Source organism: Sus scrofa, chromosome 5 (genome assembly GCF_000003025.6).
Source record: "Sus scrofa isolate TJ Tabasco breed Duroc chromosome 5, Sscrofa11.1, whole genome shotgun sequence".
In the NCBI taxonomy this organism is placed as follows: Eukaryota; Metazoa; Chordata; class Mammalia; order Artiodactyla; family Suidae; genus Sus; species Sus scrofa.
Genome location: NC_010447.5, coordinates 62,032,559 through 62,050,706, shown reverse-complemented (window position 1 = coordinate 62,050,706; position 18,148 = coordinate 62,032,559). Strand labels below are relative to the sequence as shown.

General features: G+C 33.5%; 1 protein-coding gene across 1 annotated transcript; it reads left to right on the top strand.

The window, feature by feature from the left end:
* KLRF1 (killer cell lectin like receptor F1) lies at window positions 5,851-18,148 on the top strand. The gene is made up of 6 exons (XM_013988395.2): window positions 5,851-6,807; window positions 8,833-8,931; window positions 10,271-10,426; window positions 13,770-13,909; window positions 14,286-14,398; window positions 17,333-18,148. Exons 1-6 carry the CDS (start codon window positions 6,723-6,725, stop codon window positions 17,439-17,441), a joined length of 702 nt encoding a protein of 233 aa, XP_013843849.1. The 5' UTR covers window positions 5,851-6,722; the 3' UTR covers window positions 17,442-18,148.

Genomic DNA, 18,148 nt, shown 5'->3' with positions numbered 1-18,148 from the left:
GATCATAAATTCTAATGTGATTATGCATGTGGAATACATTTGAAAATCATTTCATATTTGAATTACTATTGCCATGGGCAATACACGTCAGGAAAACTATCTGAATTCACACAATAATTCTGTCTTTACCATTTTGCCATCAGATGTGCTTCCATAGCCTTCCACATACAGCCTATCTTTAATGTATCATTTATTAAACAGATTAAATTCCCCATAGCAATGAATCTGGTTCACAAACTGAATGACTATATGCTTGAAGTTTTCAACTATATCTTAATGACTTACCTTAAAAACAACTTGCCTGAAACAGATATCCAGAATAGTGCAGGCATGTAATAATTCCTCAGCAAATTTTTGGTAAATTTGAACGACTAACAGGATGTTAAAATGTGACCACTCTCGTTTAGTTTTAACTGAGGGCCTATGTGCCAAGAACATAGATACTCATAGAAACAGAGAGTAGAAGTACGGTTGCCAGGGGTGTGGGATGGGAAATGGAAAGTTGTTATTCAGCAAGAATGAAGTTTCAGTTATATAAAGTGTGTAAGCTTTATAGATGTGCTTTACAACATTGTAGTACAGTTAACAATACTGTATTATGTACTTGAAATTTTGTTGAGGATAGAACTCATGTTAAGTGCTCTTCCCAACTTAAAATAAAAAGAAGAAGAAAGAAAAGGAAGCTAAAACATGTTTATGAGTGTTCAAGGATTGGAAAGCAAGAATTTACATGGAGAGAGTAGTCAGTGCATTCAAGTTAATCCTACTTGTTGAGTTAATTAGTTACTTACATACTTGGGGTTTTTTTTAGTGCTTTTTAAGCACTTCTAATGCTTGACTAAATTGACGTAAAAATCTAACAAGAAATTTCTAAGAACTCTGTAGCATTTTAAGTAAGTATGGTAAACTTGCAGTATGGAAATTCAGATTCTTCTACACATTTCAATAGTACTGAAAAATACAGTTTTCTTACAAATTTTAATGATAAATAACAAGAATCATGAAAACTATACATTCAAAGTAGCTTGACAAGGCAAATTTTAATATGCTAGAGTCTAATTTAAATTTATTTTATTTTTTATTATTTTTGTCTTTTTCAGCCACCCCACAGCATATGGGGTTCCTGGCCAGGGATAAGATCCTAGCTGCAGTTGTGACCTACACCACAGCTGGTCAATGCTGGATCCTTTAACCCACTGGGCCCACTGGGGATTGAAACTGTGTCCTGGCACTGCAGAGATGTAGTGGAAACTCCTCATTTAAAATTTAAAAGCCAATTTTTAAAATTAAAAAAAATTGTGGGAGTTCCTGTTGTTGCTCAGTGGGAATGCATCTGACTAGTGTCCATGAGGATGCAGGTTCAATCCCTGGCCTCACTCAGTGAGTTAAGGATCCTGTGTTGCTATGAGCTGTGGTGTAGGTTGCAGACACAACTCAAATCCGATGTTATTGTGGCCATGGTGTAGGCCAGCAGCTACAGCTCCGATTCAACCCCTAGCCTGGGAACCTCCATATGCCACAGGTATGGCTCTAAAAAGACAAAAAAAAAAAAAAAAAAGTGGAAATAATTGCAACTTCTAAACGTGTTATGGATTTGATTTCTTTTATTATTTCTGTGCTAATTTATGAGATAAGATTTGACAACAGGTCTCTGGGACCTGGGAGTTACTTACACCCAAGATGATTCTATCTGAGCCATGGATTCTCTGGTCTTTTCTTATTGTTGTGGTCTGTTTCTTGGTCAGCAGACACCTATTACCCAGGAGCTAGAGGTAAGGTACAGATTACCATTCATTCCATGTTTCTTGTCTTTCCTCTCTGTCAACCTGATTGTACATGGTATTTGGCTCATGTTAATCACCCAGATTATCATTACAGTAGGATATGAGTTCTTGGTAGTGTTTTTATTGGGCATGATACCTACCAGGATTATAGGGAAAATAGTACTAAAAGCTGCCCCTGTAAATATCCTGGGTTCAAGGCATAGTTCTCCCAACACTTGGGTAACTGTAACCCAATTTTAGCCTATGCAATGGTCTTCTTCTCTGCCTGTTGTCTTAATGATTAAGGAGCCAAAGATGCAAAGATGTCTCAGCTTCCAGTTCATCAGGACCTCAATCATGTTCCTTATTAGAAGTTTTCTCTTGGGCATTAAAAGTCCTAAACCCAACAAGAACAAGGTCTTGGGAAAGGAAAGCAATTTTTTTGAATGGATTGTTGGATATAATAGGATTCCAAATTTGAATCCTCATTTCATGTTTGATTCAAAGACTGGTACATTCTTGCTGTAGCCCCAGCTGGTGTCACTACTATATTCTCAGTAAGTTATTTCAGCGTACTGTCTAGCCAATTATTTATGAGTAAGTAAAGTAACTTCTGTGGGCATGAGCTGATCACCAAACTTTCTTTTTTTTTTTGCAAAATGTCAAATATAAGGTTGTATGGTAAAACCATTCCAACAGATAATATGTCTGTAACTCTATGAATGGTCATGCTAACAGAAGCACTGTAGAGAAGTCTAGTCTGTTTCTAGACTATGTGATTATTCCTATAAAGACAAAGTACTATCTAGTTCTGAAGGAAGGGACTTAAGTAACAGATCTGCCATCAGGCAGTTGGCTAGTTTCCTTCAGAAAAAGATGCTCTGCTTTGGTCTCTATGCTTGACAGGTGAGTCAGTTCGCAGAGGTTTTACCAAAACCTACCTTAATTAGGGAAGACCATAATATTGAGAATATAGCTCAATATAGCTTCCATCCTTGCTGTCTTGAGCAATTTTATACGTGCCCCATTCAAAAAGTTGCTCCCAGCCATGGAAAGAGGCTGACTGGCATCCAAAGCCTAGGTCACTTTGTCTACCTGATTATTGATAAACATACCAAAAAGTTAAAGACTCACGGTGGGAAAATGTATGGTAGAGGTGGTAACCCAAATAATGTTACTGAAACTGATGTAGAGTAATTATAATTAAAAAGTATGATTAGCAAATTAAAAAGTATGATTATACCAGATACCATTAGCTTCCCTCCCCCACCCACCCCCACATCCAGCTCTGCAGCCAACTTTCTATATCTTATTCTTTGCCATAGGAGACTGACCTGTAGGGACAACTTTGCCCTGTGCTTCTACTTGGTTTTGGCCAATTGGTGCTTGGCAGGAAAAACAGAAAAATGAGAAAAGAGTCAGGGTGAATGGACCCTGGGCCCTTCTGTGAGGCCAGAACTGGCTGTGTTCCTTTCAGAGGTGCCTGCTGTGTTCTGCTCTCTCTCTTCAACCTTCTGCCCCATCAGCGAAGACTCATGATTAAAACCCTTGGGTTTGTGCTCACTTCAGCAGCACATATACTAAAACCCTAGGATTTCCATTCTAGACTTGCTATAATTGCCAGCAATTTGGGATTTAGTTGCCTAAATTTTAAACTTCTTTATCTCAACTTAGAAAATTAGTATTTTCACCCATTCTGTAAGTTATCTTTTTGGGTTTTTTTGGTGTGTGTGTGAGTGTTTTCCTTTACTGTGTAAAAGCTTGTCAGTTTGATTAGGTCCCATTGGTTTATTTTTGCTTTTATTTCTGTTACCTTGGGAGACTGACCCTAGAAAACATTTGTAAGGTTGATGTCAGAGAATGTTTTGCCTTGTTCTCTTCTAGGAGTTTGATGGTGTCTTGTCTTCGTTTAAGTCTTTCAGCCATTTTGAGTTTATTTTTGTGCATGGTGTGAGTATGTGTTCTAGTTTCATTGACTTACATGCAGCTGTCCAATTTTCCCAGCACCACTTGCTGAAAAGACTGTCTTTTTTTGCATTTTATATTCTTGCCTCCTTTGTCAAAGATTAACTGACAATAGGTGTCTGGGTTTTTTTCTGGGTTCTCTATTCTGTTACATTTGTCTGGATGTCTGTTTTGGTACCAGTAGCACACTGTCTTGATTACTGTGGGTTTGTAATATTGCCTGAAGTCTGGGAGAGTTATACCTCCTGCTTGGTTTTTGTTCCTCGGGATTGCTTTCGCAATTCTGGGTCTTTTATCATTCCATATGAACTTTTGGATTGTTTGTTGTAGTAAAAAATGACGTGGTAATTTGAGAGGGATTGCCTTGAATCTGTAGATTGCTTTTGGTAGTATGGCCATTTTTACAATATTAATTTTTCCGGCCCACGAGCATGGAATATCTTTCCATTTCTTTGAATCCTCTTTAATTTCCTTGATTAATGTTTTGTAGTTCTAAGCATGTAAGTCTTTCACCTCCTTGGTCAGGTTTATTCCCAGGTATTTGATTTTGGGGGTACAATTTTAGAAGGTCTTGTATTTTTGTATTCCTCTTTTAATATTTCGTTGTTAGTATACATAAATGTGACTGATTTCTGAATGTTAATATTATATCCTCCTACTTTGTTGAATTTGTTGATCGGTTTGAGTAGTTTTTGTGTTGAGTCCTTAGGATTTTCTATATATAGTATCATTTCATATGCATACAGTGACAATTTTATGTCTTCTCTTCCAATTTGAATACATTTTATTTCTTTTGTTTGTCTGATTGCTATGGCTAAGACTTCCAATACTATGTTGAATAACAGTGGTGAGAGTGGGCATCCTTGTTTCGTTTCAGATTTTAGTGGGAAGGCTTTCAGATTTTCTCCATTGAGTATTATTTTTGCTGTGGATTTGTCATAAATGGCCTTTATTATGTAAAGGTATATTCCCTCTATACCCATTTTACTTGGAAAATAAGTTCTAATGATGCAACTGACAAGGGCTTAATCTCTAAAATATACAAACAACTTCTACAACTCAACAGCAGAAAAGCCAACAACCCAATTGAAAAAATGGGCAAAAGACCTGAATAGATATTTCTCCAAAGATATACAGATGGCCATCAAGCACATGAAAAAATGCTCAACATCACTGATTATTAGAGAAATACAAATCAAAACTACCATGAGACACCACCTCACACCAGTCAGAATGGCCATCATTAATAAGTCCACAAATAACAAGTGCTGGAGGGGGTGTGGAGAAAAGGGAACCCTCCTGCACTGTTGGTGAGGATGTAAATTTGTACAACCACTATTGAAAACAGTATGGAGGTAACTTAGAAAAATATACGTAGAACTACCATATGACCCAGCAATCCCACTCTTGGGCATATATCTGGACAAAACTTTCCTTGAAAAAGACACATGCACCCACATGTTCATTGCAGCACTATTCACAATAGCCAAGACATGGAAACAACCTAAATGTCCATTGACAGATGATTGGATTAAGAAGATGTGATATCTATATATATAAAAAGAACAAAATAATGCCATTTGCAGCAACATGGATGCAACTAGAGACTCTCAGACTAAGCGAAGTAAGTCAGAAAGAGAAAGACAAATACATTATGATATCACTTATATCCGGAATCTAATATACAGCACAAATTTGAACCTTTCCACAGAAAAGAAGTGCATGGACATGGAGAACTGACTTGCGGTTGCCAAGGGGAGGGGGATGGAGTGGGGTGCACTGGGAATTTGCGGTTAATAGATTCAAACTATTGCCTTTGGAATGGATAAGCAATGGGATCCTGCTGTAATAGCTCTGGGAACTATGTCTGGTCACTTGTGATGGGCATGATAATGTGAGAAAAAAGAGTGTATACATGTCTGTGTGACTGAGTCACCTTGCTGTGTAGTAGAAAATTGACAGAACACTGTAAAGCAGCTATAATGGAAAAAATAAAACTAAGCAAAGAATGTATTTATGTAACTGAGTCACTTTGCTGTACACTAAAACTAATACAACACTGTAAATCAACTATACTTCAATTTAAAAAATTTTAATATGAAAAAAAGAAAATTAGTATTTTCAGAACTGTATTACTCTTTTTAGTTTAGGCTTGAGTGAACTTTTTAGCACGATAGGAAATTTCCTAAACTGGATTTTGTGATGGTTGCACACATCTATGTATTTGTTTAAAATCATCCAATCATATACTGACAGTGGCTGAATTTCATTGTATGTAAATTAGACCTCACTAATGCTAAGAGGAAAAAAAAAATCAAATTTCTGCCCTACCTCCTCATGAATATTGGGCAAGCTCTTCAAATACCAGAAAGGGTTATTAGAAAATATGATTTACTTCAAAAGTTCTCCCTGAATATTTTTTTCTGCACAGGATAAGTCTTTAGCATGCCAAAAAATTTGCCAGCATTTTTCTTTAAATTATACTATTAAATTATTAGTACAATTTTTAATCAATATTGTTTTGGGGATCTTAAATAATTTAACTGTTAGGTAATTGCAAGCTACTACATTAAATCAAATATCAACATATTAAGGAGTGTCATTGAGAATTCACATATTTAAGCTAATGCCAAAGGCAGTTAGGTATATATCACGATATAACAACTCTAAAAGGGATTGAGTTCCAATCCCCTGACTTTACAAGTTTATCAGAAGAAATCTTTGAAAGAACCAAATATGATATTAAGTTCAATATGTGGTGGGAAGTTGAGAAATTATGTGTTATCTTTGTCACGGGAAACAAACGTGAAAAAAAGAAACATTTCCTTTGAGGTTTTCACCAATAGATGAAACTGTGAACTTTTCTATGTGCCCTGAGTGGACCATTTGAGGACCATCTCTGATTAGCAGCAGACTTATTATTCTTTCCTTATTACATATTAAAAAAACCACAAACATACCCTTATATACACACACATTCACTCACATTTGAAGATGCAAGATGAAGAAAGGTACATGACGTTGAAGGTACAGTTCAAAAAAAGGAATTCTGTCCGAACATCCCAACTTAAACATCAAGGTATGGAATTCAAGGTTTTTTCCAATTGCCGTGGACTTATATGGGCATGGATTTAATATGAGTTCATATTAAAATGAATATTAATGTGGTTAGTAGTTTCCTCTATTTTTTTTTTCCTGTTCTTGGACTGCTTAATTTTTGCGGTCTTTCATTCTCTCTGTCTCCAATTTTCTTTTGTCTCTCTGTCTCTCTCATGTATCAGTGTAGGACTAAATTATTTACTCTTAAAGTAACATTTTGTCTCACATTAGTAAGGATATACTTAGGAAAAATACACAATCCAATTAAAATTAATAATTAAAAATGAATATTTGGTACCAGTCATCCACCTCCTTACCATTTATAAGAGGGGACATTTTAAAATACCATTTTTTTAATTCAACTTGTCAAAAAATTTATGTTTTTCACCAAGTGAAAACATTGTTCTTGGAAAATAGAGATGATAACATGAAAGACCACTACATCAAGTGGCTCTTCTGTGAAAACCTTCCTCATATTCACTTTGTAGATGTCACTTGGAAACCAAAACATGTTTTAGGACAGAAAAGGAACTCGGACAGCTGCAAATAATAAATTTGCAATGCCTAGCTATTTAAGTGGCATATGCTAATGACCATTCTTTACTAATATATTTTGCTGTGTTTAGTAAGGAATGTTAGTAGTAAGGTTTGGAATAAGACACATTACATTGGAGTCATTGACAATTTTATATATCCATCTTTTTCAATGTTTACTTGACTCTTCTGACTTGTTTGTTCTTCTAAATAATTTTATAATAAGTTTTTCAGACTCCTTCACTGTAAACTACAAAATCAAAACCAAGCTGATGGAATTTTATGGTATTTAAACCTTTATCTCTGACATTAAGCCTTTGACCCAAACCTGGCTGATTTCTCATTTGTTCAAGTCCACTTTTGTGATATTCTCTTGTTTGTTTCTTTGTTTCTCATATTAGTTGGGAACACTTCTTTTGAATTCACTTCTAGTTTTCTTTTTACTTTTTTTCATGTTTCTCTGTTAAATGTGACATTAGCTTCATTGGACAAAAAAAATTCTATTGAACAAGTACACATTAATTTCTGCTTTATTTTTTAGCATAAAGTTTTTGGATTTTATCATGTGTGTTTTTTACCTCTGGGAGATGATGATATATTTCCCCTAGCTCTATCAGTGTGGTATTACTGACTTCTGACTATTGAATAACTCTCGTACTCTTAGAATAAATCCAACATGTTCATGATATGTTTTGCCTACTACTAATATATTTAAGATTTTTGTGTGAACACTCTTAATAGTCACTGGTTTTTGTTTGTTTCAAATATTTTTATGTTCCCATGGTAAAAGTCTTGTATTTTAATCTAATAAATTAAATTAGACTGCTTCTTTACAAGATAAAACACAGGATAATGGAAATGTTATTTTATCCATAATTCTGAATCTTAATGTGCCTCAAATTCATGCAGTGAAGGTTATCCCATGATACTTAGGAGAAATAATTGAGTCTGAGTTGAATTTGAACAGGCTTCCACATCCTTTATCCTAATGTTTTCTGATAATCATTTGTTTGATTTTTTAAATAATGGCATTCTATTACATGTATTAAAATCTTGGAATTTATTGATTATCATTACTAATATATCAAAATATTCAAAGCAATCTGTGAAATGCAATATATTCATTCATTGAATCTGATAAATCTTATTTTACTATGCTTGTCAATTACAATGAGAGAAAAGTTGTGTACTAATTCTCTGAAATACTGTTCTGTATGGTTTACTATGCTTCTTTCTTGTCAGAGATTGGCAACCTCAAAGGTAGTTTTTTTATTTCCACTATTCTGGACATCCAGAGTATTATCATTATTAAATAAAATAAATATGCATTTTTATTTACTTAAGTGTTGTATTTTTATAATCTAATATCCTTTAATAGTCAAAACCCATACTGTGTACACCTATTATTACAATTGCTATCCCTTCATAGGACCGCACTTTTCTAAGCTAATTTATGTGATTGATCTCTCAGATTGTTCTGTGATGTTGCACTGGTATAAAATCTTATTGGGGATATCTGGAACAGTAAATGCTATTCTGGTTTTGACTTTGGTCACCCTGATTCTGTTAGGTAAGTTAAATGATCTTAATTAAATTAAAATATCAAAAAAATTAACTTGTTTCTTCTCTCTCTCTCTCTCTTTTTTTTTTTTTTTTTTTCGCCTTTTTAGTGCCGCACCTGTGGCACATGGAAGTTCCCAGGCTAGGGGTCGGATCAGAGCTACAGCTGCCAGCCTACACCACAACCACAGCAACACAGGATCGAGCCACACCAGATCGTTAACCCACTGAGTGAGGCCAGGGATCGAACCTGTGTCCTCATGGATCCTAGTTGGGTTCGTTAACCACTGTGCCACGACAGGAACTCCTTAACTTGTTTCTTATGACTCTTTTCCTATTCATTCATTCATTCTTCTTTATGCTAACAAAGATTTAATGAGGAGCTACTATGTATAAAGCAGTATATTATACCCATGGTATCATATTTAATACAAAGTCAAATCAAGTAAGTATGTCATCCTCAAGTGACATACAATTTACTGGGAGAAAAGTGTGTGTGTGTGTGTAAAATGTATTTAAAACCATATTTTTGGATTTATTACATGTTTGTAAATAGATATAATCCCATTATTTTTTTAAAAAATTATACATTTTGTCTAAGATTTTATTTAGCTTTTTTTTTTTTTTTTTTTTTTTTTTGCCTTTTGCTTTTTAGGGTCGCACTTACAGCATGTGGAAATTCCAAAGCTAGGGGTAGAATTGGAGCTATAGCTGCCAACTGACACCACAGCCACAGCAATGCAGGATCCGAGCTGCATCTGTGACCTACACCACAGCTCACAGCAATGCCAGATCCTTAACCCACTGAGCGAGGACAGGGATTAAACCTGCATTCTCATGGATACGAGTTGGATTCATTTCTATTGAAATATTTACCGAGCAACTACTAGACCCCAAACATTACTACAAATCCTTCATATTTTTAAAAAGAAATAGTCATGGTGAGAAATCTCATATTTTAGTGAAAGAAACAGATTTTTAAATAAATAGTTATGGTAGAAGGGGCTACATAAAACATCATAGGTTTCAGCAAGAGATGAAGAAAGCATGGAAAGAGCATGCATATTCCCTAGAACAGAATCTTTGCTTTATTTTTATTACTCCATTACCAGTTCTTAGGAGAATGCCTGGCACAGAATAGCTTCTCAACAAATACATCTTCTATGAGTGAATTAATTGTATAATACTTTACAGTTCATTAAATAAACATAAACATTTCAAAAAGAAAACTTCCAGTTCTCACTTCAGTTATTTCTAGTTCCAGTCATCAGAAACATTCTAGAGAATTTGTCTCTGAGACGTTCCCTAGAGAAGATACTTTCCAACCTTAAAATAATCCTATTTTCAAGTTTCTCAGGAAGTGTTGCTAAAATGCCAAAATGGAGATAATTTAAATATCACCCAGCATGATGACATTGGAAATGGGGAAGTGAATGGTGACACAAGAGCAAAAATAAGTCATAAGGATGCAAGCCACTGTGTTTCAGGAACTACAGACCATAAAGGTATCTCTCAAGGCTTTGACTTATACCATTTTTAATCTTTTGGACTTTCTCAGTTTGAAAACTCCTGTTGAACAGTTATGCAGAAGACTAAATTCACAAAGCTTTGAGATAAATCTACTTTTTACTCAAAACTGGATTGATACATTTAAATTTTTTTTGCAGTGGAAGGAGAGCTATACCACAGAATGTAACACTGTTACTGATGTTTCTGATTCCTTCTAGGAATTTAAAATCATGTTGAGACATGTAAATATGGAAAGTTAATTGTGATTATAAGGCAGTATGTAAATAACTGTTTGTGTCTCTTCTTTATCTTTTTTGAAATACAAAATAAAAGTAATTATATCTAACAAATTATCTACTATGATTTTAGAAAACTGTTCTTTCTGCTTTCAACCTTTTCTTTCTTAGCTTAAGCTTTAAACACTTAACTCTTTGAGCCTTCAAAATTTATTTTATAGTATTATATGTAAGGAAGGTCAAGATTAATTTATTTTATAATTGTTTATCAAAGGATTTTTCTCTTATCAGTTTGCAGTCCCCCTTACCCCATATCAAAATGTCATATATATTATGACTTATTTATTTGACACTTTTTTGAGTTATCTGTCTGTTTTACAAGTCCTAATACAATTGAAATATTATGAATTTATCACATATTTTACCATACATTTTGCACTCTAACAAGTTTCTCATTATGCTGTGTATCATAATGGAACATTTTCAGAGATAGGAAAGCTTTGCTAGGTAAGCATAGAATATATAAACATCATTAAGCCTTCATTAAAGTCAGCATAAACATTGTATAATTGAAGTATAAGATTTTAATTTTCTGTTAATTTTCCTCTTTTTAAGTTGAGATATTAAAAAATTAATTATTTGAAATTTTAAAAAATCAATGATGTTAAGACATTCAAACATGCAATTATCTTATCTATCTATTCCAAAATATTTTCATCACCCAAAAAAGAAATCCCATACCCAGTAAGGAATTACTCCTCATTTCCTCTCTTCCTAGTTCCTAGGAAAACTGTTTTCTGTCTCTATGTACCTCATCTGTTTTTGAAATTCACCCATGTTATACCATGTATTAGCCCTTCATTTCTTTTTATGAGAATATTAACCAAAGTGATCTACAGATTCAAAGAAATCCCAATCAAAATTCCAATGACCTTTTTGCAGAAAAGGACAAGATGATCTTAAAATTCACAGGAAATTACAAAGACTCCTGAAGAGCAAAACAATCTTTAGAAGAACAAATTTGGAAAATTTGCATTTTCCAATGTCAAAACTTTGTACGAATCTACAGTAATAAAAATGTGTGGTACTGGACTTAAGATAGACATATACAGATCAATGGAATATAATTAATCCAGAATTAAGCCCATGCCCCTATGGCCAAATGATCTTTCGTAAGAGTGCCAAACCATTCAAAGTGGGAAGTCTTTTCAACAGGTGGGGCTATATAAACTGGATGTCCACATGCGAAGAATGAATTTGGACACCTAACTCATACAATATTGAAAAATCAATTGAAAATAGACCATGTAAGTGTAACTGGGTCACCATGCTGTACAGTAGGAAAAAATATATAAATAAATGATAAAAAAGGAAAAAAAAAAAAAGAAAATGGACCAAAGACCTAAATATAAGAGCTTAACTGAAATTTTTACAAAGAAAAATAGGTGTAAATCTTTATAACCTTAGATTAGGCAATGATTTCAAATATGATATAAAAAACACAGGTGACAAAAGAAAAGAAGTTAAAATAGATATCATCAAAGGTGAAGACATTTGTTCATTAAAGGAAATTTCAAGAAATTGAAAAGATGATACACCTAATGGAAAAAAAAAATTTGCCAATCACATATTAAAAAGGTGTCCACTATCCAGAATATATGAACAACTCTTAAAAGCCCAGAAATGACAAACAACTCAATTAAAAATGGCAAAGAACATGAATAGACATTTCTCCATAGAAATTATACAAAAGGCCAATAAGTGCTTGAAAAGGTGCTTGACATGATTTGCTATTAAGGAAATGGGAAATCAAAACCACGGTGGGAAACCACTTTGCACTCACTAGGATAGCTATAATCAAACAAAAATAAAAAATGTTGGTGAAGTTACAGAGAAATCGCTCATACATTGTGAATACGTATGTAAAAACACTACAACATTGTGGGAAACAATCTGTCAGTTCTTCAAAAAATTAAACATAAAATTATCATGTGACCTGGTGATTCAAGATTTAGGTATATACCCAAGAGAATGGAAAAGTATGTCCACACGAAAATTTATACATGATTGTTTTATAGCAGTACTATTTTAATAACCAAGACAGCCCAAATGTCCAATAGGTGATAAATGAATAAAGAGAAATGTGCTACCTCCATGTAATAAAATATTATACAGCCACAAAAAGTAATGGAGTACTGATACACACTTCAATTGGATGAAACTTGAAAACATTTTGCTAAATTAAAAAGTCAGACAAGCAGCTGTATAATCCCATTTATATGAAATGTCTGTCATATTCAAATCCATAGATATAGAAAGCAGATTAGTGACTGCCAGTCTCAGGGTTGCGGAAATGGGGAGTGGCTGTTTGGTATTTACAGGATTTTATTTTGAGGTGATAAAATATTTTTAGATTTAAATAGTAGTCATGTTTGCACACTTTTTAGATGTACAAAAATCCATAGCATTTGTATTTTAAAATGGTTAACACAGTGAATTTTATGTCGCATGAATTTTATCTCAGAAAAATGAGATTGTAATAGCTGTGAGTTAAACAGTTAAATTGGTCTGTGCTTGTACTTTTATATTATATTGCATTTCCCTCATTATTATTCTAAAAGTCTCACATATTTTCAATTTGAGAATACCTCAATTTAAAATTAATTAAGAAAATCAAAGGACTTGATGAATTTACAATTATAATGAGGTTAAAAAAAGTGTCAATCATCTCAATATTACTTAATATCAAAAGGGAGATATTAAAGAGTGATTTACATAAAACAATGATAGAAATTCTAAAACGATATGGATAAATTCTAAGCAAGTGATACATAGGATATTTTATCTAATTTCTCAAATAGCATTAATGCAATATATATCTTAGTTGCTTCATATTATTTTAGTCACATATTACATTATGGTATGAAAAACGTTCCTTTATGTATGTCAAGCTTTTGTTTCACCTTACTAATTTCTTAATTCCCATGACTTATCGCTTTTATTTGGATACCTTTTGAGTCAGAACACTTTATTATGAGCAGTTTTATCACAGGTCTACTCTTTTTCATACAACGTATAAGAATTCTCACTGTCAATTTTGTAGGCATGTGCCCATCAGAATGGCTCAAATATCAAGAGAAGTGTTACTGGTTCTCTAATGAAATGAAAAGTTGGAGTGACAGTCATGGATATTGTTTGAGAAGAAAATCTCATCTACTAATTATTCAGGACCAACTTGAAATGGTAAGGGTTTAGTATCATGTTCATGGCATTTACCTCTTAGAAGTCAAAAATAGCTTATCTCTAATTTCTTCACATATTTTTTTAAATTATCTTTCATCTTGATTACTGAGTTTTTGGTGCCCTTTTAAATTTTGTACTCAAAATCAGTGCCTCACTTGAGTCATGCTAATTCTGGTCTGAACATTTGCATTCAATATACAGGTAGTGTATGCATATGTACATAGTATATAATGTATGTGCAAAAAATGTATGAATCAATTAGTATAAGAATCCTCATACAGGTGTTACTTGTCCAATAAAATTCTAAAATCTTATTTAATATGTTTAAAACATTATAATATTCTGTTCATTTAGTTACTCATTACCTATGTTTTAGGCTTTTATACAGAAAGCCGTAAAACAATCAAACTATGTGTGGATTGGACTTAACTTTACCTTCCAGAAGAGGACATGGACCTGGGTGGATGGTTCTCCATTGGATTCAAATATGTGAGTCTTTCCTAAAAGGCAATATGATTTACTATCTATCACAGAATTTCTCTCTTTAAAGTACCTAGAAACCCACCAAAATGAATTCTGAAATCATTCTTGGTACCACAGAATTTGGAAGGATGGAAATTAATTTAATGTTCACTGGAGTAAAGAGAGATATTTTGTTTTGGTTTTCAAAGCAAACGGGTTTGAAAACAATAGTGGTTGTGCACTTACTGTTTTTTGGGTTTTTTTTTTTTTTTTTTTTTGTCTTTTTGCTATTTCTTGGACTGCTCCTGTGGCATATGGAGGTCCCCAGGCTAGGGGTCAAATCGGAGCTGTAGCCACTGGCCTCCGCCAGAGCCACAGCAACGCTGGATCTGAGCCGTGTCTGCAACCTACACCACAGCTCATGGCAACGCCAGATCCTTAACCCACTGAGCAAGGCCAGGGATCGAACCTGCAACCTCATGGTTCCTAGTCAGATTCGTTAACCACTGCGCCACGACGGGAACTCCTATTGTTTACTGTTTACACTTTATATGAAAAGGTGGTAATTCCCTCTGATGCCCAGCAGGTTAAGAACCTGACTGGTATCCATGAGGATGTGGGTTTGATCCCCAGCCTTGCTCAGTGGGTTAAAAGATCTGGTGTTGCCATGAGCTGCAGTGTAGTTTGCAGCCATGGCTTGGATCTGGCATTGCTGTGGCTATGGTGTAGCCTGGAAGCTGCAGCTCCAGGAAATTCCATATGCCACAGGTGGAGCCATTAAAAAAAAGAAAAAAAGAAAAAAGAAAAAGGTGGACTGAACTACTGTGAACCACTGTAATCTTCTGTTTTCAGTGCTTTTTAAAGTCATCTTTAGTAATTAAAAAACTACAATTTTTGTATTTTATGGTTATCATAATATTAAAAAACAAATAAGAAATATGACAGAACAAAATAATCCAAAATTCTCTCAGCAATTGCATGAGATTACTGACATTTTTAAAAAATTTTTTGAGTGTTTTTGTGTGCTTATATTAATTTTATAATCAAATATTTAATTAGAAATACGAATAGTAAAACCAGTAAACTCATATTTTAGCCCTATGTTAGTAGGCAGAATAATAGTCGCCCCAAAATGTCCATATCTTAATCCTCAAATCCTATGAATATGTTACTTTATATGCAAAAGAGACTTTAAGAGTGTGATTAAATTAATAATCTTGAGATAGAAATATTATGATGGATTATTAGGATGGGCCAAATGTAATCACAAGAGTCCTTATAAGAAGGAAGAAGTTCAAAAAGACAAAAAAAAATTATTCAAAAAGACAAAAAAAAATTATCCAAACAACAACAACAACAAAAAATTATTGGGAGTTCCCATCGTGGCTCCATGGTTAACAAATCCGACTAGGAACGTGAGGTTGCGAGTTTGATCCCTGGCCTCACTCAGTGGGTTAAGGCTCTAGTGTTGCCCTGACCTGTGGTGTAGGTTGCAGACGTGGCTTGGATCTGGTGTTGCTGATGGCTCTGGTGCAGGCTGGTGGCTACAGCTCTGATTAGACCCCTAATCTGGGAACCTTCATATGCCATGGGTGCAGCCTTAAAAGGACAAAAAGACAAAAAAAAAAAAAAAAAAAAAAAAAAAAAAAAAAAAGAGAAGGAAGAAGTAGGAGCAGGATCAGAGGAGACATGAAGATAAACACAGAGGTCCCAGTTATCTAACTGATAACCAAAGAGTACAGGCAACATGCAAAAGGCAAAGAATAAATTTTCCCCTAGTGCCGGCAGAAGACAGCTACGCAGACACTTGATTATAATATTTTAAGACCAGCTTTGGAGTTCTGATACCTAGAACTGTAAGATAAATTTGTGTTGTTTTAAGCCACTACATTAGTGATACTTTGTTATGGCAGCAATAAGAAACTTATTCAACATGATAACCAACCTAATGAGTACTATTGCATTATTTTCCCTTCACTTTAATTAACCATAAAATATTCCTTATTTTCCATCTCTCTACTCTAAATTAATCAATCTAAGGAAGTCAATTAAAGACATTATTTGATATGGAAAATAAAATTATGGATGTGTGTCGTTTGAAGGTATAGTTACATCACTGAACATTACCTGATCAGCTATTATGAAGATGCTAACTAGGTTTTCTCTTCATGCCAGATCCACTCAATGTTACCTTTAGGATTGGGTTTTAACTCTAGATCATGCTTAGAGATTTTTTGTTGTTGTTGTTCAGAAACATTCAGTACAAAATTTAAATGTACATAGAATGCAAATAAAACAGTGTATTCTCCAATATGAAAATTCAGTACTTACTTGTCCACTATTATTCTGAAAGCTTTGATAATCATGTGTTTCTTTTCTATGATACTTTCTTGAACTTTTTTCTAAATTTAAATAAATTCCTGACAATAAATCACTAACATGACTGTATTTTGTAGAGTTATTTATTATTGTATTTCACATGTTGTTTTATGGGTAAGTAATACAAAAAATATATATAATTTATTTAGGGATTACACGGGTCAGTTGGTATATTGAGTTCTTTACATTTAATCTCTATAACCGTATCATGGAGCAAATATTTTTATTACATTGTACAATGAGATACAAAACTCAAGAAAGTGTAAATGAGCTGTCCATGTGACTTAATCTGAGTTTTTAGTTTAATGGATGACATGGAACAATGGAAAGAATACTAGGATAGAATATGGGCACACATTTATTTTTATCTCTGTCATTTGCAAACAGCACCCTTGGCAACTCTCTGCCAATCACACACAGTAATACTAAGCTACAGAGGTATGGAAATGTTTAGTGAGTCAAAATATTTGAAAATGTATTGAACATTTGAATTACTTTTTAATAAAGGAGAATTATCAACTGAAAACACAAATGGATGTCTTTAGCAAACAATTAACAATGTATTCATCCTCTCTTTTGCAGATTCCTCATAAAAGGACCAGCTAAAGAAAATAGCTGTGCTACCATCAAAGAAAATAGAATTTACTCTGAAACCTGCAGCAGTGTTTTCAAATGGATCTGCCAATATTAACACTTTTAAAGTGACAGTGGAATAATCAATGATCAAAATTTTTGTCTAACATTAATCTTCAGGAGTAAGAATTGAAAACTGCAATTAAACGCCAACATCTCTTTTTTCCTTCCATCATCTTCTTTAGTCCTAGGCACAGAGCAACCCATGTTAATAATTTAAAATATATCTTGCTGTATAGCACACGAAACTATACCTAGTCACTTACAGTGGAATATGATAGAGGATAACATGAGAAGAAGAATATATATATATATATATATAATATATATATTTGTAGTATAGCAGAAATTTATAGAACATTGTAAATCAACTCTAACAAATAAATTAAAAATAAATAAATAATACATATTTTCCAATTTTCTTTCTGATAATGTAATCCACTGTAAGCCCATGCATTCACATTCATGATTTAATTCACTTTTTCTTTTACAACAAATGTGATGAAATTATGTCTTCTTCTCTGCATTTTGCTTTTTAAATCTTAACAATATCCTATGCAAATTTCATATAGTTTTAAGTTGCATTATAGTGTGGATTTATGCATTTTATACATTTTTTTGCTCCCTTATTTATGAGCATTAACTCTGTTTCCAGGTTTTTGCTACCAAACTATGCTGCAGCTAACATTCTGAATATCTTATTAAATAGTAGCACTTTTATTTCTATGATGTACACTTTAAAACTGAATTAAAAAGTGTTAAATA